At 33.7% G+C, this 21,586-nt stretch overlaps 1 protein-coding gene across 1 annotated transcript in view; it reads right to left on the bottom strand.

The window, feature by feature from the left end:
* Nucleotides 1–21,586, bottom strand: part of COL11A1 (collagen, type XI, alpha 1) — a 226,752-nt gene that overhangs the window by 143,233 nt on the left and 61,933 nt on the right. The window contains exons 5-12 of the mRNA XM_010830962.1: nt 15,276–15,404; nt 9,664–9,780; nt 8,968–9,057; nt 6,765–7,019; nt 5,993–6,055; nt 3,933–3,974; nt 2,690–2,752; nt 1,969–2,043 (exon numbers count right to left, since the gene is read on the bottom strand). Coding sequence (XP_010829264.1) covers nt 1,969–2,043; nt 2,690–2,752; nt 3,933–3,974; nt 5,993–6,055; nt 6,765–7,019; nt 8,968–9,057; nt 9,664–9,780; nt 15,276–15,404 — 834 coding nt within the window. The remainder of the gene's footprint in view (nt 1–1,968; nt 2,044–2,689; nt 2,753–3,932; nt 3,975–5,992; nt 6,056–6,764; nt 7,020–8,967; nt 9,058–9,663; nt 9,781–15,275; nt 15,405–21,586) is intronic.

Below are 21,586 nucleotides of genomic sequence, written 5' to 3'. Positions count from 1 at the left end.
GTTCAGCTTTCTTTATAGTCCAACTCTCACATCCATACATGACCACTGGAAAAACCATAGCCTTGACTAGATGGACCTTTGTTGGCAAAGTAATGTCTCTGCTTTTTAATATGCTGTCTAGGTTGGTCATAACTTTCCTTCCAAGGAGCAAGCGTCTTTTAATTTCATGGCTGCAATCACCATCCGCAGTGATCTTGGAACCCAGAAAAACAAAGTCAGCCACTGTTTCCCTGTCTATTTGCCATGAAGTGACGGGACCGGATGCCATGATCTTAGTTTTCTGAATGCCTACTTGGTCTTTCCATCTATTTCTTGATTGTGTGTGTGTGTTTAATTTAATTTAATTTAATTTTTAAAGTTTACAATATTGTATTGGTTTTGCCATATATCAAAATGAATCCGTCACAGGTATACATGTGTTCCCCATCCTGAACCATCCTCCCTCCTCCCTCCCCATACCATCCCTCTGGGTCATCCCAGTGCACCAGCCCCAAGCATCCAGTATCGTGCATCTAACCTGGACTGGCGACTCGTTTCATATATGATATTATACATGTTTCAATGCCATTCTCCCAAATCATCCCACCCTCACCCTCTCCCACAGAGTCCAAAAGACTGATCTATACATCAGCATCTCTTTTGCTGTCTTGTATATAGGGTTATTGTTACCATCTTTCTAAATTCCATATATATGCGTTAGTATACTGTATTGGTGTTTTTCTTTCTGGCTTACTTCACTCTGAATAATAGGGTTTTTGCTTTGTTTGGTTTTTTTTTTTGGTTTTACTGTTGTTGTTATTAAGCTATATGAGATGTATATTTTGGAAATTAAGTCAGTGATGGCTGCATATTTTGCAAGTATTTTCTCCCAGTCTATTGGTTGCCTTTTGTTTTGTTTATGGTATCCTTCACTGTGCAAAAGTTTATAAGCTTGATTAGGTCCCATTTGTATTTTGCTTTTGTTTCTATTACCCTGGGAAACCGACCCATGAAAATATTGTTATGATTTATGTCAAAGAATGTTTTACCTATGTTCTCTTCTAGAAGGTTTATGGTATCATGTCTTACAGTTAATCTTTAAAACAGTTTGAGTTTATTTTTGTGTATGGTGTGAGGGTGTGTTTGAACTTTATTGATTAATATTTGGCTGTCCAACTTTCCCAACACTACTTGATGAAAAGACAGGCTTTTCCACATTGTATATTCTTTCCTTGTTTATCAAAGATTAATTGACCATAGGTATGTCAGTTTATTTCTGGGCTCTCTCCTCTGTTCCATTGATCATTTGTCTTTTTGTGCCAGCATTATGCTGTTTTGATTGCTGTAACTTTGTAGTAAAGTTACTTTCCTGAAGTCTGGGAAACTTATGTCTCCACCTTTGTTCATTTTCCTAAGTTTCGCATTGGCAATTCTGGGCCTTTTTTGGTTCCATATACATTTTGGGATTTTTTTTTTTTTAATTCTATTGATAGTTATATGAAAAACAACATGGGTAATTTGATAGAGATTGCATTAAATCTGTAGATTGCTTTTGGGTAGTAAGGTCATTTTAATATTAATTCCTCTGTGCAACTTTAAAAAGCAATCTTAAGGTAAATTAAATAATTTGGGGGCAATGAATAATAACAGTATAAATATATGTTATTTAAAAAGTATCAGCTAGTGTCTATATGTAGTACATGAAATGCATGCCACCCATATGACTCAGGACAAAGTACACAATTAAAAATACTAAGTCCTTTAAGCTTTGTTTTCAAAATATAATGAAATAATAAAGGCTTAGTTCTACTGCAAAGTTAATATTTACCAGAATTTTGCTTTATTAAATTTTCCAGTTACTGGAGGCTGCTTCAAGTATCTCTACCTCATACAGTAGATTTTTGATTGATCTATAATATGATTCTGCAATATTTTTCAGCAATAGGATGACAAAACATGAGATTATCTTTATAACAATAAAATACATACCGGTAACACTAACATGGTACCAGGAGGACCAGGTAGACCATCAGCCCCTGGTAAACCAGGACGTCCTGGAGGACCCTAGGGAAGTAAATGAAATCATCAAAATTAATAAATAAACTTTGAATGCCATAACTCTACATTACCTAATTTTTAATTTGTCCTCTACTCCTTGGTTAATCTTTTATTAATAGTAAGTATATCTAGAGAGGACTGTATTTAACTGCACTAGTTTTACAGAATTTAAATGATACATAAATTTATTGCTACTCAAGGAAGAAGAAAAAAGGGATTTTGCAAGAAGAGTTCCTACAGACTTAACATAAATAGTCTATTTCACCATGTGACCAGGTGAATGATCTTCACCTGGACATGATCTTCTTTCACCAGGACATGATCTTCAAATTAGGATGCAGGCTTATTAACTCTTTCTACCAGCATTCAGCTAAACATTTGTAATAGTTCCTGGAAAATATGTCTTAATTCCAAAGGAAGAACTTGCTCTAATGTATCAGGTTCATATAAAAAAAATTGATTATAATAATAAAAAATTTCTTACTAATTATAAGATCAATGCATATTCTCTCCTCTCATTTTTAAAATTATAGTTAGAAAAGTTAAACAAAGCTCACATGTTATTCAAGTGAGAAGAATAATATCTTAAATTTGTAGAATATACTTTAATTCTTTTTATTTAAGTTGCATTCTTTTGAATCCCTTCACTTACCCTCTCGCCAGGGTCACCAGGGGGTCCAGTGGGGCCTTGTAGACCTGGAGGACCCATAAGACCCTACAGAGAAATAAACCATGATGAGTCAGATTCCTGAATTTATTAGTATTCAGGCAAATTCATTCTACCAAAATCAAAGATGAACTCATTTATATTTCATAAACAAACACTTTCTCCCAAACATCTGGCCTATTAAACTTCCCATAAAAAGAGAACATATATGGGCCACTTTATAGCTAGTTCAACTCTTCCTCTACAAGGCTGTTCTCAGGGTAGACACAGACATTCCATGGAAGAACAGAAAAGGAGATTCTGCCAATGTTCAGTCCCTGAGGGGGAAGCTGGTTCCCGGCTCTTGTGAAAGAAATGGTATACTCATTCAGACTGCAAAAATGTGACCACTAAGTTGAAATCTAGAAATCATTTATCTTCTTCTATGGGTGAAAGTATTTATAGGCAGGAATATAATATATTTAATTCACATGACAAGAATTTAATTAATCCACAAAAGAAGATTTCTTACAATGTCAGATCAGTACAACTCCCTGACAATAAAGACACACTGATGAGTAACAACAGCCTTATTAAAAAATGACAATGGAAGCTGATAATCACTACATTCGGCAATACAATAAAGGCAGCTATAGTCTACTTAGAATTCTCAACTCCATTCATTGAGATATGCTTATACCTCTAAAAAGAAAAGAAAGAAGGCCTTTATATATTTTTATAATTTTCAAGTACAAAGTTGAAGATGAGGTTAGAAAAGTCAGAGATAATTAAACAACAAAAAATATTTAACACAAAATTTAATTTCATATTTCTCAGAAGAGTGTCATTTGGATAGCCAAATCAGAGACTGATTTAAGGCCACCAGGTCCTTGCCTCTATAATTCAATACTCAAATGTGTGTGTGTGTGTGCTTAGTCGCTCAAGAATGTCTGACACTTTGTGACCCTATGGACTGTAGTCCACCAGGTTCCTCTGTCCATGGGGATTCTCCAGGCAAGAATACTGGAGTGGGTTGCCATGCCCTCCTCCAGGGGATCTTCCAAACCCAGGGATCTTCCAAATCCTGGGATCAAACCCAATTCTCCTGCATTACAGACAGATTCTTTACTGACTGAGTCATCAAGGAAGCTCCATACTCAAATAAAATATATAAATTCAACAGTATAATAGAAATCTTATATCTGATTTAAAAAAAATCAAGACAAAAATATCTTAAAACATTACATACCGCAGGTCCTGCAGGCCCTGGTGGTCCTTCAATAAGCATGCCCTACAGTTAAAGAAAAGATTAAGTCATTACTAAGGCAATGGAACCCCTAACCTCTTATCTAATTGGCTGTATGAAAGCACCACATTACAGCACTTTAAAAGGTGAATTATCTGCTCCTACATACAAAGATAATTGCAAGCATTTTTGTACAGGGGAGGGAGGAAATTCAAAACGATAGAAGACATAATTCCTGTCCTGAGAAAATTCATGAACTAATTAGCAAGGAAAGAAATATTCAGATAAGTAATATTACAAAAAGAATATACTAAGTGCTCCCCAAAAGGGTAAATATATTTAACCAAATTTTTTCTAGCAGCCAGAATAACACCTGGTACATCTCAAGAACATGATAAATATTTGCTGTGTGAATGAAAGGATGGGAGAAAGAGCACCTAAGCACTTTAATTTAGGGAAAGGGGAGTAAAGTCCATGTTAAAGAATTAGGCATAAATGTAAGTTCTTAAATAGACAAGAAATAGAATACTATTTCAGGATAAGAACCCAATTCTACTGCTGGGCATACACACTGAGGAAACCAGAAGGGAAAGAGACATGTGTACCCCAATGTTCATCGCAGCACTGTTTATAATAGCCAGGACATGGAAACAACCTAGATGTCCATCAGCAGATGAATGGATAAGAAAGCTGTGGTACATATACACAATGGAGTATTACTCAGCCATTAAAAAGAATACATTTGAATCAGTTCTAATGAGGTGGATGAAACTGGAGCCTATTATACAGAGTGAAGTAAGCCAGAAGGACAAACACCAATACAGTATACTAACGCATATATATGGAATTTAGAAAGATGGTAAGGATAACCCTGTATACGAGACAGCAAAAGAGACACTGATGTATAGAACAGGCTTATGGACTCTGTGGGAGAGGAAGAGGGTGGGAAGATTTGGGAGAATGGCATTGAAACATGTGAAATGTCATGTATGAAACGAGATGCCAGTCCAGGTTCAATGCACGATGCTGGATGCTTGGGGCTGGTGCACTGGGACAACCCAGCGGGATGGTATGGGGAGGGAGGAGGGAGGAGGGTTCAGGATGGGGAACACATGTATAATTTTTTTAAAATTAAAAAAATTAAAGAAAAAAAATATATTAAAAAAAAAGTAATAAAAGTTTATGATTCTACTCTGAAAATTGTCTTGTCATTTTAAAAGCTAGTTGTAACTTTGCATAACAAAGACAAATTTATTCTGAAAATTGTTTTTAAAGATGTTGGTGAGCATATGATGTGCTTTCTCAGATTTTGGAGTAATAGACTACAATGTTCTTAGAGATGCAGCCTTTTTATGTTTATCTTCCTCCATCACTTAAAAAAAAATTTTGTCCTTGCAGATTCTGAAATGATTTTCATGAGCTTGAGGTAGTTCAACATACTTCCCAAATTGCTGATTAAGGAGAATGATAGTAAAATTGATTTCCAATAAGAATTTGTTTCTTACCAATATCTTGAGTGGTAGTAGCATTAATATAAATCAGAAAAATCACTTTTCTTCCAATAGAAGAAAAGGAGGCAAATTTTAAAAAGAATGTTTTCATATAATTATATGATGTGATTTGGATATGAAACAAATAAGTACTATGTTAAATAATATATTTCTAATTATGTCAAGTCACAGCACTTAGAGGAAAATTACTGAATTGGAAAATAGAAGAGACGAATTCAGGTCATAGATCAACTATCAAACATTTGAACCTCAGGAAAATTCCTTAAATCCTTTAGATCCTAAGTCTCTTAGTTATAAAAGGAAAGAATTAGATTAAAAGAGTGTCAGCTATTTTCAAATTCTAAAATTCTCTCTCTCTCTGTTTTTTGATTTATTGAAATTCTACTTGCCAGAACTGGTTTTACTAACTCACTTACTTGTGGCATTATAAATGTTTAGACATATAGAATTTTCAGTGGTACTACATGAACATGCGTAATGATTTACAGCAGTGATAGCTCATGATACAAATCAGTGTACCAACCTTTACAACGTATTCACACCAGTACTTACAGGTTCAACTACTGCTGGTTCTCCTTTCTGTCCTTTTTCTCCATATGCACCATGGCCATTTATCTGTTGAGTGAAAAATTCAAGCAGCCTGTCTTTAAGTAAATAAGGCTATTTAAGTATTTTTAAAAAGGTTATTTAATCATATAAGTGCATTTAAACAATCTATTAAATACACTTTTTAACATAGAAACCAATTAAAGTTTTAAATACTGAAAATATACAAAGGAAAACACAATGAACATTAATGCTAAATCTTGAGTGAGATTGAACAATTGCTTCTTATAGACATATTATACAAAGATAATGGTATCTGTTGACCTTAGTTATTATTCCAAGGCAATAAACAAAAAGGGTCCTCAAATTAAAATCAAAATAACAGAAGTGGTAGGAAGAAATTAGTAAAGAGGTTCAAAAGTTTAAATACTAATAATTATAACAATAAAATGATAATTAATATGGTGGATTACTGAACTTCACCAGATAAGAAAGGTCAATTAAGCTGTTTAAAAGTTAGAAAATAGTCTTGGTATCCAGAATGACAATGACTGATTTAATCTTATCAGTGCTATTAGATTATTCTTTCAAAAGAAGACTCCAGTAGTGTGGCCTGAGATCTCCATGAGGAAGAATCTATCAAGGTGTCCTAGTAGTGATCAACATTCATGATTTATATAAGAACAATCTATATTTTAAACCTGAAAAGACATCAAGATGAACATGAAAATACACCAGAAATAAGACATACAATGACACAGAGCATAATCTGACTTACACTTGTTTCTGTGATATCTGTTTCTGCTGGAACACCTGGACCAAATTCTTCATTAGTGGGACTTGTTGGTTTATCTTCATATTCCTTATATTCATAAAAATCATATTCGCCTAAATCTCCATCTACCAGAAGATCAGAGTCCCTGCCGTCTATTTGTTTGTTTTCATATAGCATATCCTCAGAATTTTTCCTCTGGGAATCATAATCCTCTCCAGTTAGATATTCTTCAGTAAATACTTCTTCAACTGGATTTGGCTATTAATTTATGGTGTAAGGAATTGGAGAAATGAAGTTTACTGTTAGTAAAGCAAAGTAAGCATTTGCAAATACAGTTTGATGGCATGTGATGGGAAGTGGTTTGAGTACTACTCAAGCAAGTCTGAAGGCTGGGAAAGATAGCCTTTAACATCATTGAAAGGAATATTTTTGTACATTGGAATGCACAAGAAAATATTGCTTTCAAACCACCTTTGTCAATAAACTGCAAATATTCACATAGATTCAACATGTGTATTTGCTTGTTCATTGGGAAAAGCTTGTTATGCAATTTGATATCTACTTTATAATTTGACTCAAATAATATATATATGCAATATTTAGTTAAAGCTTAACTTAATTTTCAGATCTCAAAGAATCTCATACTGAAATATAATTTCTATCAGGAAAGCTATGTAAGTTTGACTCTCAATCCAAAAGTAAAATATTAATGCCAATATTGAGATTTATCATTGCAATATTTACTCCAAGCTCCAAGTATTTAGTGAGCATTATATCACAAAGAGTTCTTTAAAGCAAATATAAATTATAGTCCTCAGAATTCAATACAATTAAATAGATCACTATATAGTCTCATAAAGAGTATGAGCCTATTCACTTAAAAGTAAAAATTATATCAAGATTCTAATGTGATATATCAAAACTACTCACAGAGATATAGAAAAATAACACTAGTATAATTTCTTTTTTATAAATAAGTCCTCATTAATAGCATAAATCTGAATAACATTCATTAGGTAATTTTTGGTCATGCTATGATTTTGATGAAGTTCAGATCAAATAATGTATCTTGCTACTTTTAAATTTCATCTTGAAATAACTTGTTTGCTATGACATAGGGAATCTAGATAATAGAATAATGCTTAATAATAAGTATGTTACATGAAGTCATGTGAATGAAAAAAGTGGTTAATGATTAATTCAGCAATTGTTAACTAAAATAAAATGTCCAATAACCATAATATTTTGTATTCTTAGACAATGAGGACATACTATCATTACAGAGTACATATTATCCAGAATCAGAATAGTGCTATACTCACAGTTCTGAGATAAAAAGTTGAAAGAATTTGAGCATATAAATAAACATCTTAACCATTTTTGGAAAATGATAAGCTTGATTAATTTGGATTATCTTGGACAAGATTTGGACTTAAAATCTGTTTTTACCCTAAAATGTTATTCTAAAATATGTGTTTTCATGTAAAGTCCCACTGGGACACATGTGATGTAAAATTTTTATTAATTTAAATGATTCAGTTAATCCTCATACCAGGTGTGAAGAAATTTAACAAAGTTAAACTGAATTGTATACTTATTTTCTCATAATTGGAATATACACATAATATGAAATTCAGGAAGATTGTTCTAATTTGTACCTGAATATACTTAAATATTTTCATAGAAAGGACTGGGAAAAGTTAAGATATATTATTTTAGCCATATTAAGTTTGAAAATGTAAACAGACATTAAAATCAACTAAGACTATATTTTATCAAAATATTTGTGTCATAAAAATGCATGATTATTGGTCAGATGGAGTAAATTTTAATTGTATCATTTGATGATACAATTTTTTTTTTGGAGGATTTTCCTCCTCACAGTAAGGTCATGTTGTGAGTAACCTTAATCACATTTTGAGAAGCTTGCTCTATCCCAGGAGCAATAAAAAAAGATGGCAGCCAATTCAGTTTGATCAATTTAGCATTTGCATGAAGCAGAGTCATGCAAACCTGAATTGGGATTAATTTTAAATGAACTGTTTTTAGTAATAGTGAGCCAGTGCTATTGTGTCTCTCACTTCGTAAAGGAATAAAAACATCAAGTTTTTCAGAGGTTATAGATTCTTCCAGAGTAAAATATATCAAGGAATACTGCACATTTTAAAAATTTGAACTGCGATTTAATGCTGTCTATGAGCATTACCTCATTTGATCCAGATACACTCCTAGGAGCTTCCGTCTGGTAACTTTCTGTCCCATAGTTGTATTCTTGAAAATCATCAACAATATTTGCCTAATAGTGAATTCAAAAGAAAAGTAATTAGTAAAAATGTTAAGGTAATCCAAAATCTATGGAAAGCATAATTAATTAGGATATTGTATTAGCCAAATGAGTATTTATCTAGTTGGGTTAGGAATGACTCATCATCAGAGATCTTCCAGCTTATCTAGGAGAGATCTTGATTGCTTTTTCTTTGCTACCTTTACCCCTAGCTTGGCCATTGCTGCTGCTTGATAAGTTTTCTTCTTCTTGGATGCAAATTTTTCAGATTTAGGGGGTGTAAACTTTTTGGACTTTTTCTTTGAATTAGTGGCCACTGTCTTCATCTTCATTTTGAAACTGAATTTCTTTTTCTGTAAAATGTGGTGAAAGATGGAATGGAAAACATAAATAAAATGAAAAGGGAAATGAAGAGCATGGATGAAAGGAAGAATAAGCAAACCAAACCAAACATCATTCCTTCAGGACAGCTACTACTGTCAAATAAAAATCAGTTATTGGGTCACAGAAATGAGATGAATGAAAGACCGATGATAAGTCTGAGGAACAGTGGACATAAGGAACCACAGGTTGACAAACACCAGGACACCACACACAAAGGTTCTACTTTGCTTTTACCTCAGTTTGTGCTATTGTCTCCTCAGTTACAGTGGGTGTCTCTGTTACACTTTCAGCCTCTTTATATTCTGCTTCCCCATACTCATAGTCATATTCCATTATATCCTCAGGTGCATACTACATCGCAAAGGAAAAAATATCAGGCAATTTTGTTAGTTGCTGGTAATACTATTAACAAAAAGGGAATCATGTTCTTAACTTTTACTGGCAAAGTTAAGAGACAAGGAAATACTGTTATCTAAATATTACTTGTGTTACAAGAAGTAATACTATCATATACAGAGTATAATAAAAAACTGACAAAGCAGGTTTTCTAAGAGCAGAACAGTGGTTAGGAGTGTGAGGAAATTAAAAGTTTAGAATATTAATTCAAACTTTTAATTCTTAATATTAATTCAAACATAGCAGTTACATACTTGGACACAGTTGTTCGTAGTTGTTAAATATTCATGTTAATTTTAATTTGTAAAAACTACTACACAAACCTCTTTTATTTATAGCAATTTCAATGGGTACTTTTTTTTTCCATTGAACTGCATGTTTAAAAATAGTCTTCCCAAGTATGAAGGAATTTTCATATCAGTTGTGGGATGGAAAGGGGAGAGGAAGGAAAGGGAACAGAAGGAACATGAAATGATTCTATATTCTATTTGGAATAATAGAACCAATGGGAAAAAAATCTAAAATCTATTCAGAAATAACTAATTTGTTATAAAATTAAGATCAAAATGAGCACAGTTGTGAACCATTAAAAGATTCAAAATTAGATCTGTTTATATTTAACCCACTGTATCAATTTTTACAAATATTGTGTTTTTTCTATTGAAAAAGAGCATAACACTTGGGTATCTTAAAACATGTAAATGTAACTCAAATTGAAAGATGGAATACTAGATTGTTTTTTATTAAAAAAATTAAGAGAGAAAAGTATGTTTCTCAATAAAGGGATGAGAGAAACAATTAATACTTAATTATGAGGAAAACATGTTCACCTTCAAAGCCAAATATCTCTACTGAAATTTTAATCTTAAACATATATTATTGGTTTTAATCAAAGTAACTCTAAATCTACTAAGGTCATATATAACAAAAATATTTATTAAGCAGCAAATCAATAAGCTAAAATGCTAATATATATGTATATATTATTTACAATATCTTTATGTATACATATACATACATTTGTGTATGTATATGTACATGTATTATGTTTAGTATATTTATGTATATATATACTTAGGTACATATATACATATGGTGTGCATGTATACACACACACATATATGCCAAAAGCAGTCTATTTGGAAATCCCTAAGTATTTGGTAAAATTTCAATTATAACCCAAGTAGACCTTTCTTGGCCTTTTAAAATGCCAATGGTTCCCTTTCAATGCACCAGAAAAATAACTCTTCACACCATGTCTTTTAGAGACTTGTGATCACTGGACCTTCTAATAAGCGGTCTTAGCTATAGCAATGCAAATGAAGGCAAATTTCATAAAGACATATAAGGAAACATATTACAAACCAATCGCAAAAAGGATTGTAAAGCCAAGAAGGATTGTAAAAATAGACAATTTAAAAGCATCTTAAATGCATCTTGAATGAAGCCTGATATTCAAAATAGCCAGTTACCTTTACTATCTTTATATCATGTTTTTCTTTTTTTTCCTTATAGGAGGAAACCTGTTCTAATCTCCATAATTCTCTCTTCTGTTTTAACTTTTTCCACATGGACTAGCTGTGGTGGTGGAATAATGAAGGAGGTAATGTGCTCACTACCTTAGGCATGAACGCACATGCTTTTCTTAGAGCCATCCAGAAGTCAGTGAAAAGAATCATTGCTTTGGCAGATTCATTTCGATATTTTGCAAAACTAACACAATATCGTAAAGTTTAAAAATAAAATAAAATAAAAAAAGAACCATTGCTTCTGTTCTCCTTATTTCTTTAAACAACATCCCCTCTGGTGGGTATTGACCCATGTAGGAATTTGCTGGTCTACATGTAGCTTTACAACCTACTTTTGGAAATAATTCTCCCTTTTTACTGCAGAATTTTGTGATGCCTCAAAGACAGGTAAAGAAGAGAGAACTAGTTATAATTAATCAAATGAATATGAGCAAAAAAATGTGCAGTGATAGAATTTCACCTATGATTTGGGAGTTGCCTAGCCTAAGTTAAAACATTTGAGGAGAAAGGGAGTTTTTCTGGACATTTTGTTAAGTCTTTTCTTATTCAAGTTGTTAGAAAAATAGTGGCATCAGCAAATATGTGTGCATCTATGAGAACTAGGATATCTGGTAAATATTAAGTGCAAAATATTAAAGGTAATAAATTTCTTTATAAAACAGTGTTTTCCTCTTGCTGCTTCTTCCTTTTCATGTTTTATACTGATATGAAAAATAAGAATGTTAATTCCCTGCTGTACATAGGACATTGCAATCTGTGCTGTATTCAATATATTAAGAAAGAACCATATGCAGACTTAACATCCAATTTTCTAATTAAGATAGAAGGATTATTTAACATGGTGGAAAAATTCCCAAACCACCATAATTTTAATATTGGTTACTTCGCTATATAAATGGTATTGCAGAGGTTCAAGTTGAATAATAGTTTCATATTAAACACTATATTTAAATCTATCATTTTACATTTCACTCTGATTATTATGCAATGATGCATAAAACACATAAAAATTGAATCTTAAGAATGAATTAAAATATGCTTTTTAGAAGATATGAACCATACAAAATCACAAGTTGAAGAAAACATATTTGAAAAAAAAAAAGAAAACATACTTGAGTTAATTTATAAAATAAATTGACATATTTATTAATCCAAATCAGAATGATAATATATGATTGTCACAAATTTATTAATGGAAAATTAAGCAATATAAAGTACAACATGTATGTTTGATGCTCTATTTTGCACTATACATTCTTTATTCATTGGTAACATTACATTTGTATTTTGCATAGGCAAAATATCTGTTGTACAATTATTAAAATGCATACTTGTAATATAATGATACATAAATGGCTATAGTTCAAAAGTAATATAAGGGTGGCTTACAATTCTATTAACCAGGTGTTTTTCATACTAGTAAAAAAGATGTTTATCACTGAAATATCAATGTAATTTAGCATTGTTTGGGAAAAGTGAGAGCTAATTCTTCCAAAAAATTTTTCAAGATGACATATTCAATATAGAAGCTAAGAAATGCTATTACTGGATCACCCAACAAGATTTTCATGCAGTCCTTATCATAGCAGTGCATTCTTTTCCTCATCAGATGCTTCTAGTAAAAACAAATTTGACTTACCAGCAGAATGTTAAATTTATGAATCAACAACTAAAGTAAAAAAGGGAACACCTACTTTTTAATGAATTTAAGATAAAAATGGTTAAAAATATTATTTTGCCTTAAAATAACTCAGCTTACCTGACATAATAGCATTAAAACATGGGAATAAAACAGCTCAAGGTGATATAATAAGAATGCATACCTTCATTCTTCCAAAAATCAGAGCCATATCTGTTGCTAAAAAGGACAAGTCTTATCTTTCTTAAAACAGGAGCAAAATATTAATAAATCTCATCTGTCTTAAACATATATACTAAATGTTATAAATTTTAATATTGAGCCCCACATAGTGTCTAAGATATAAAAATACTAAACCTGAATATATTAGAATGTTTTAATAAATCATGAGGGAATAAAAAGAATGAAGCACTTGAGAACTGGGAGACAAGCAAACACAAATATCCAATTAATTTCTCTTTTATTTTCTCATATTTGCTTTCCTTTTAGCTTCTTAAAGCTTTATTCTGTTTCAAAAAAAACATTAATATTAAATTATGGAAAAAGTCAGTGCAACAGAATTCACTAACATACCTTAAAAAGAAAAGTAATGTCAAAAATTAATAAAACACAAATGTAATTCACATGCAGAAATAACAGCAAACTAAAATTAAGAGATAAGATATTAACCTTCTCTAAATAGTAAAACTCAAAAGATTGTACTTCATAGTATTTTAAAAGTCAAGAAGAAAGCTATTTGAGTTACTTTCAAAGATAAGGATAATCTTGATGTTTATAAACTTCCACCCCACCTTCTAAAATTTTAAACTCTTCCCACCTTAAGAAATACAGTTTTGCAGCCAACTAAAGACTCAACTCCTTCCAGAATTTGCTTTTTAATTTCCAGAAAATCCACATTAACAAATTTTACCTAAAAATTTGCATAAAAGGTACACTGTGCTATATTTTTTGTTCTTTGGGATATTCAAGCCTGACAAAATGGCTATGGCTAACTTAAATGTACATATTTTTTATCTGAGAGAGAATAGAGTCAAATTTCATTATGGTGAATTTTCTTGCAAAAACAGCCTGGAAAAATGGTTTCACACCAGAGTTTCAAATAAAGTAATGCACTATTAATCAAAGCATATGAACATTTAGTTACTGCAATCAGTTCATACTGCTTTTCATTCCATTGCTGTTTGTATCAAGTCTTGTGCAAGAAAAGGAAAACTTACACATCATTGTAGCATAACCTTGTAAGAAATGGAAAAAAAAAGTCTTTAAATATTCAGCACAGCCTGAAAACTTTAAGATAGCACTAACGTCCCTTTTTCATCTGCTGCTGCTGCTGCTGCTAAGTCGTGTCTGACTCTGTGCGACCCCATAGACCGCAGCCCTCCAGGCTATGCTGTCCCTGGGATTCTCCAAGCAAGAACATTGGAGTGGGTTGCCATTTCCCTCTCCGATGCATGAAAGTGAAAAGTGAAAGTGAAGTCGCTCAGTCGTGTTCGACTCTTAGTGACCCCATGGACTGCAGCCTACCAGGCTCCTCCGTCCACGGGATTCTCCAGGCAAGAGCACTGGAGTGGGGTGCCATTGCGATCAACAGGAATTGCTAAAGGCTTGAAGATATGGCAAGTACACTAGAAAATATTATCCTTGTCTTGAGGCTGCCTTAATTATAAAAGTAACAAGAAAAAAATAAGTGTTGGAGAAATTATCTCTTTTCTCATCTCCCCCTAAGTAAAATATCCTCCTCTACAAACTATATCGGAGTAGGCAGTGGCACCCCACTCCAGGACTCTTGCCTGGAAAATCCCATGGACAGAGAAGCCTGGGAGGCTGCAGTCCATGGGGTCGCTAAGAGTCAGACATGACTGAGCGCCTTCACTTTCACTTCTCACTTTCACACATTGGAGAAGGAAATGGCAACCCACTCCAGTGTTCTTGCCTGGAGAATCCCAGGGATGGGGGAGCCTGGTGGGCTGCCATCTATGGGGTCGCACAGAGTCGGGCACGACTGAAGTGACTTAGCAGCAGCAACACACTATATAAGGGAACTATCTCTATTTCTAAGAAATTAAGTAACAAAATACTTAATATTGAAACAAACATCAAAAATCTTCAAATTAGATCTTTGAAATATTAGTGAAAGAGTGAGTGTTAGTCACTCATTAAAACACTATTAAATAAAAGATATAGTTTAATTAAAAGTGAATAAACAGAGATACAACTTGAAACTGCAAACTATGTCATTACCATGGGAATGAGAAAACCTGCCCTGATCTTACGTTCCTCACCTCGTCGACCTGGGGTTCCTGAGCCTGAGCAGCCTCGGGAGCTGAGGAATCACAGTCTGGACTGTAATGCTCACAGTAGTCATATGCTGCTTTGGGGTCACCTATGATCAACAATTGCTGGATGTCCCCCTGCCAAGAAACAAACATGGTTACTTAGCATATTCGAATACACACACATCCAGAGCAAGATTTACCCAAGACATAGTGTTTTTCATTTTCAAATATCTGAGAAGAAAAATCACTTACATTTCAATGTTGAAAGCAGTCTTATAGGATTGAGTGAGAAATTCACAACTATTTAACAAATCAGATCTTAATATATTCCAATAAAATTAATGAAAAATAAATTTTAAAAAATTAAAATGTAATAAAATAAAGATTAGAAATAATAGTAGGGTTAGCTAAAGAGTTTTAGTTTCAGGACATTCTGGAAGCTGTATGAACAAGAGGAAAATAAAATATTTTGCTCTTGAAGTCATCTGAATATTTCCACATAGGTCTAATTCAACATGAAGCTAGTTTGATATAAATCTATGGGTCATGATCATATTAATTCAGAATTATGCCCAGGCATGGGAAAATGTCTGGGTTAATATCCATTTGACTTGGTAATTCAAGTTTCTGTAAGTTTGAGAACATGAGTCTGATTCACAAAACTCCTGATTTCATTTTTAATAATTTCCCAGTTACTACAGCTTTCTCTACATCTGACTAGCATAGATTATTTAGAGCCTGATGAAAATTTTAGACATCTCTAAAACTGAGTACTAGGAAAGAATTCACAGCACTTTTATGCCACAGCATTCATTTATTCATCAACTAATGTGGATTGAAAAGGTACAATACACAAGACATTGAACATAGTATCATGGGAGGTGCAAACATGAACTTGATAGAATCTTTGCCCTTGGAGAGTGTAATATAATGGTTAAAACTGTAATAAAACGCAGAGTAAAATTTATAACTTAAAAAGATACAAGCAAACTCATGTGAAAAGTACCCAGAAAAGAGTATAAATTATTTAATTCTGGCCCACAAATTTTCATTAAATACCATGGTTACTATCTGTAGTGTGGTAGTTAATTCTATTCGCATTGCTTTCTTCTGTCTAAAAAGCACTCTATATTCTTACTCTTAAAATTAGCATTTATTTTAATGGCTGAAAAATCTATATTTTCATCCCTATCACATTACTGAGATAAAATTTACATACAGAATTTATTCTTTTGAAGTGTACAGTTCAGTGTTTTTAGTTCATTCACAGGGTTTTCCAACCATCACCAATATCTAATTTTAAGAAACTGTCATCACCTCTGAAAGAAACACCACAACCAATGACATTCACTGCTTATTTCATACATCACGAAGCCTTTTGTGACTAGCTTTTTTTATTTATCATGTCTTCAAATAAATGGACTCATTATTATGTCTGTGTTGCTCTGCTTGATGGTGTCCCACAGGTCTTTTATACTCTATAAACTTTATTTCAAGTTTATTCTTTCTTTTCTTCATACTGAGGAATCTCCATTGATTTTCAACTCCAGATATGTTTTATTCTTTTAAAAGAAATCCAACTGTTATTTATCTCTATTTGATAAAACATCATTTCCATATTGTCACTTAATTCTTATGCTGTGGTTTCCTTTAGCTGTTTGTTTTTTTTTTAACATACTCATACCTGCTGACTTAGAGTCTTTGGTAAGCCCAATATCTGTCATGTCTTCAAGGACATAGATTTGCTTTTCCTTTGTATGGGACATAATTTTCTGATTCTTTGCCTGTCTCATAATTTTTTCTTGACAATTGCATATTTTAAATATCACCTTTGGAAACTGTATTCCATTATGCCTTCCCCTCAATGCCTGATATTTCTGTTTGCAGTTATTTTTGCTGCTTGTTTAGTGATCTTTTGAAGTAATTCTATAATTCAATATTTTTTGTTTTCTGTGTCCACTGAGGACTCTACTCAACTAGGCTGCTGCTGCTAAGTCGCTTCAGTCATGTCTGACTCTGTGCGACCCCATAGATGGCAGCCCACCAGGCTCCTCCATCCATGGGATTTTCCAGGCAAGAGTACTGGAGTGGGGTGCCATTGCCTTCTCCAACTCAACTAGGCTAGTGATGAATAAATGATTGAACAGAGAGTTCCTTAAAAAACTTTCACTATTTGCCAAGAGTCTTGAGTGTGTATTTGTGTGTGAGTATGCCTTTAATATTTCAACAGTTTACAGCTATGCTTTAGATCTCATTTTTTGTTATACAGATCCTAAAGCTCAGTGATATTTGAGATATTAGGGTCTCTTCAGGTCTTTTCTGAACATGCACACAGGCCTCATAGATATCCAAGATTATACAGAAGCTTTTCAGTGCCCTTCATAGATGTCTCATTTCCAGTGTTTTTCATCTTTGTCTGATCCTTGTTTGCTCAACATCCTAACATTTAAGTGAACACTGCCAAGTACTAAGATCTGCATCTAGAATGTCTCATTAGCAACAGAAAAATTACTAAAATTAAAATGTCAAAAACACACATCTGCCAATAAAATTTTCACTAACATGACATATTACAATGCTTGATAATCATTAAGATAAATTTTGTTGAATTAAGAAATTTCTCCACAGTCAGATGTAGCTATAATTCTTCAGTTACTTAGTCATTTTATTCAATCATTCATTCAGAGAGTTCTTTATAAGTGCATGTAATCTCGGTGGCTCAAAGGTAAAGAATCCACCTGCAATAGAGGAGATGCAGAGACACAAGTTTGATCCCTGAGTTGGGAAGATTCCCCATGGGGTGGGGAAATGGCAACCCACTCTGCTTATTTAACGTATATGCGGAGTATATCATGCAAAAAGCCCGGCTGGATGAATCAGAAGCTGGAATCAAGATTGCCAGGAGAAAGAAGAATAACCTCAGATATGCAGATGATATCACTCTATGGCAGAATGTGAGGAGGAACTAAAGATCCGCTGGACGAGAGTGAAAGAAGAGAGTGAAAATGCTGGGTTAAACCTCAATACTAAAAAGCTAAGATCATGGCATCCAGTCCCATCACTTCATGCCAAATAGAGGGGAAAAAAGTAGAAGCAGTGACAGATTTTATTTTCTTGGGCTCCAAAATCACTGCAGGGCTGACTGCAGCCAGTAACACTTGCTCCTTAGAAGGAAAGCTATGACAAAAACAAGACAGCATATTAAAAAGCAGAGACATCACTTTGCCGGCAAAGGTGTGTACAGTCAAAGCTACAGTTTTTCCAGTAGTCATGTATGGATGTGAAAGTTGGACCATAAAGAAGGCTGAGCACTGAAGAACTGATGCTTTCAAACTGTGGTGCTGGAGAAGACTTCCTGAGAGTCCCTTGGACTGCAACAAGATCAGACCAGTCAGTCCTAAAGGAAATCAACCCTTAATATTCACTGGAAGTACTGATGCTGAAGCTCCACTATCTTGGCCACCTCATGCAAAGAGCTGACTCACTGGAAAAGACTCTGATGCTGGGAAAGTTTGAAGGCAAAAGGAGAAGGGTATGGTAGAGGATGAGATGGTTAGATAGCATCACCGACTCAATGGACATGAGTTTGAGCAAACTCTGGGAGATAATGAAGGTCAGGGAAGCCTGGCATGCTTCAGTCCATGGGGTCGACAAGAGTCTTATATGACCTAGCAAATGAACAACAAACAGCTAGTAACAGAGAAATTTGAATTTTCTTCATTCTGCTGTTTAAAAAAAAGACATCATTCAGTACATCTTGAATACTGTCATCTTAGAGAATTAGAAATTCTAATTGTTGAACCCCAGCCTTGTCATTAATTACTCAGAATTATGCAAGTCACTTGGACTTCCCAGGCAGTGCAGTGGTAAAGAATATTCTTGCCAATAAAGGAGACTCAAGAGACATAGGTTTGACCCCTCAGTTGGGAAGATCCCCAGGAATAGGAAATGGAAACCCACTTCAATATTCTTGCCTGGAAAATTCCATGGACAGAGAAGCCTGGCGGGCTACAGTCCATGAGATCGCAAACAGTCGGACACAACTAAGCAATTAAAACTTCAAACTTAACTTACAGATAATATAATAAACTAAATGCAGCTTTTCCTGAAACACAAAAAAGTCATCTGTTGTATGGCATATGGTATTTTTAATAGCATATTTTTTAGAATACTGGTTTTCTAAGTACTTAAATATTCTAGTTAAGGCACTCCACTTCATTAAATGGAATCCTGCCATTATTTCCACTATAAATTCTTTATTCAGGTGTTTGATATTCAGCCATAAAATATACTACTGGGAAGAAACTGGAAAATTCAGTTAAAAACCTATAGTGCTCTTTTTCCCAGAAGGTATTTTACAGTGTTTTATGGTAATCATATGACATGTTATGAGACAGTCTGTAGACAAACAAAAGCATCCTGACAGGTTGAATGAACCATAAATACTTAGATTCAATAGTCATAAAAACTTCCACAACTGGAAAAAGGTGAAGTTACCAAGTAAAATTGGCATCTGCTGCACACAACATATGAAAAAGACATCCTCCTCCTCTAACGACCCACAAAGCCAAAATTAAAGCAGAGCTGATGCAATTACCTTGCTATCTACAGCTGTGCCAACTAGGTCTGAGTCTATGCTATAGCATTTGTCTATAGACAGGATGATCCTGGAGGAGGAAAGCAAAATAAATGTAAGAAAACTGAATAGAAATTATAAAGATATGGTTCCTCTAAATGTAACTTCCATTGCAAAAGGATTCTGACACATTTTTATCACAACAAATTATGTAAGTATTAGCGTATTCTCATTTCAAAGCTAAAATATAATGCATATATCCTAAAAATTATTGTTTGTTATTTTGGGTTGTATATGCATATACATGCTGTTGTTGTTTAGTGTCTCATTTAATTTCAAAGGTTTCGAAAATTAGAAGTTTCATCTCCCCTAAGCCTAGAGTAAAGCACACGCTGCAACTGTATTCTATAAAATCAGCTAGCCTCCATATTTCCTGAAGCACATTCTTACTTCCATTACTTCCAACATGTAGGTATCTCAATGGGAATTAAAGCATTTATAAAATGCTTCTCAGGAAAATCTTAACTGTATGTTATAAGCAAATAGGAGTTAGGGTGATGAAGAAGATGGAGAGAGAAATAGCATTAAACAGAAAAAGCATCTTAAAACTTTGGATGCATGAAGCTGACAAAGTTAGAAAAGTACATACAGTGCTGTCTAGTTGGAGGGATGGCTCTATACAGTGATAGTGAGTACTGAAGATTGAGGTATAAAAGATAAAGATAGAAAGAAAACAAAACAAACAAAAAAACACTAAGGGAGGAACCAATTTAAGAAGGGTTTTGTGTGTCAGCTGAAATCTAAACATTACAGAGTGTTGTTCAAAGACTGTGAACCATGGAGTAAACTGATCAATGCTGCATTTTAACAAAACTGCTATGACAACATGGGGGAGGCTGATTTGAAAGCAGCCAGTGTGTAAGCATAAGAATCAATAAAGAATCCATTGCAGTTAAGCATTGAGAAACTAAACTAAGGCAGCAATAGGAGGAATGGAATAAAGGATGGTGGTGGTGGTAGTTTAGTTGCTAAGTTGTGTCCAACTCTTGCGACCCCATGAACTGTAGTCCAGCAGGCTCCTCTGTCCATGGGATTTCCCAGGCAAGAATACTGGAGGGGGTTGCATTTCTTTCTCCAGGGGATCTTTCTGACCCAGAGAAAAAATCCAGTTCTCCTGCACTGCAGGCAGATTCTTTATCAACTGAGCCACCAGGGAAACCCTTATGGAATAAAATAATGATATAAAAGATATCTAGGAATAAAAGATAGATATAAAAGATAATACAGTTTATTAGAGAAAACATGTGTGAAATTTGGGAACTGACTGGATGCTGACGATGGAGCGGGATGGGATATGCAAGGAGAGAAGGAGAAAGTGCATTAGAGAGTAATGGAAGGTAGTTTTTCAGTTTCTGGTATGTGCAAGAGTAGGGAGGAAAAGGCATTTGTTTGGCTGAGAAACATAATAAGAGAGAAAGATGGAGGATCAACCTTTTAAGTCTATGAAGTCAAATGATAATTAAGGATTGTTTTTAGAAAAAGGTCAGTCTTCATTTTAAGAAACTTCTCTTTAAGCTGGTTTTAGAAAAGGCAGAGGAACCAGAGGTCAAATTGCCAACATCTGCTGGATCATCGAAAAACCAAGAGAGTTCCAGAAACACATCTATTTCTGCTTTATTGACTATGCCAAAGCCTTTGACTGTATGGATCACAATAAACTGTGGAAAATTCTGAAAGAGAT

Source organism: Bison bison, unplaced genomic scaffold (assembly GCF_000754665.1).
Source record: "Bison bison bison isolate TAMUID 2011002044 unplaced genomic scaffold, Bison_UMD1.0 scf7180017864519, whole genome shotgun sequence".
Classification (NCBI taxonomy): Eukaryota; Metazoa; Chordata; class Mammalia; order Artiodactyla; family Bovidae; genus Bison; species Bison bison.
This window is presented reverse-complemented; position numbering and strand designations above follow the sequence as displayed.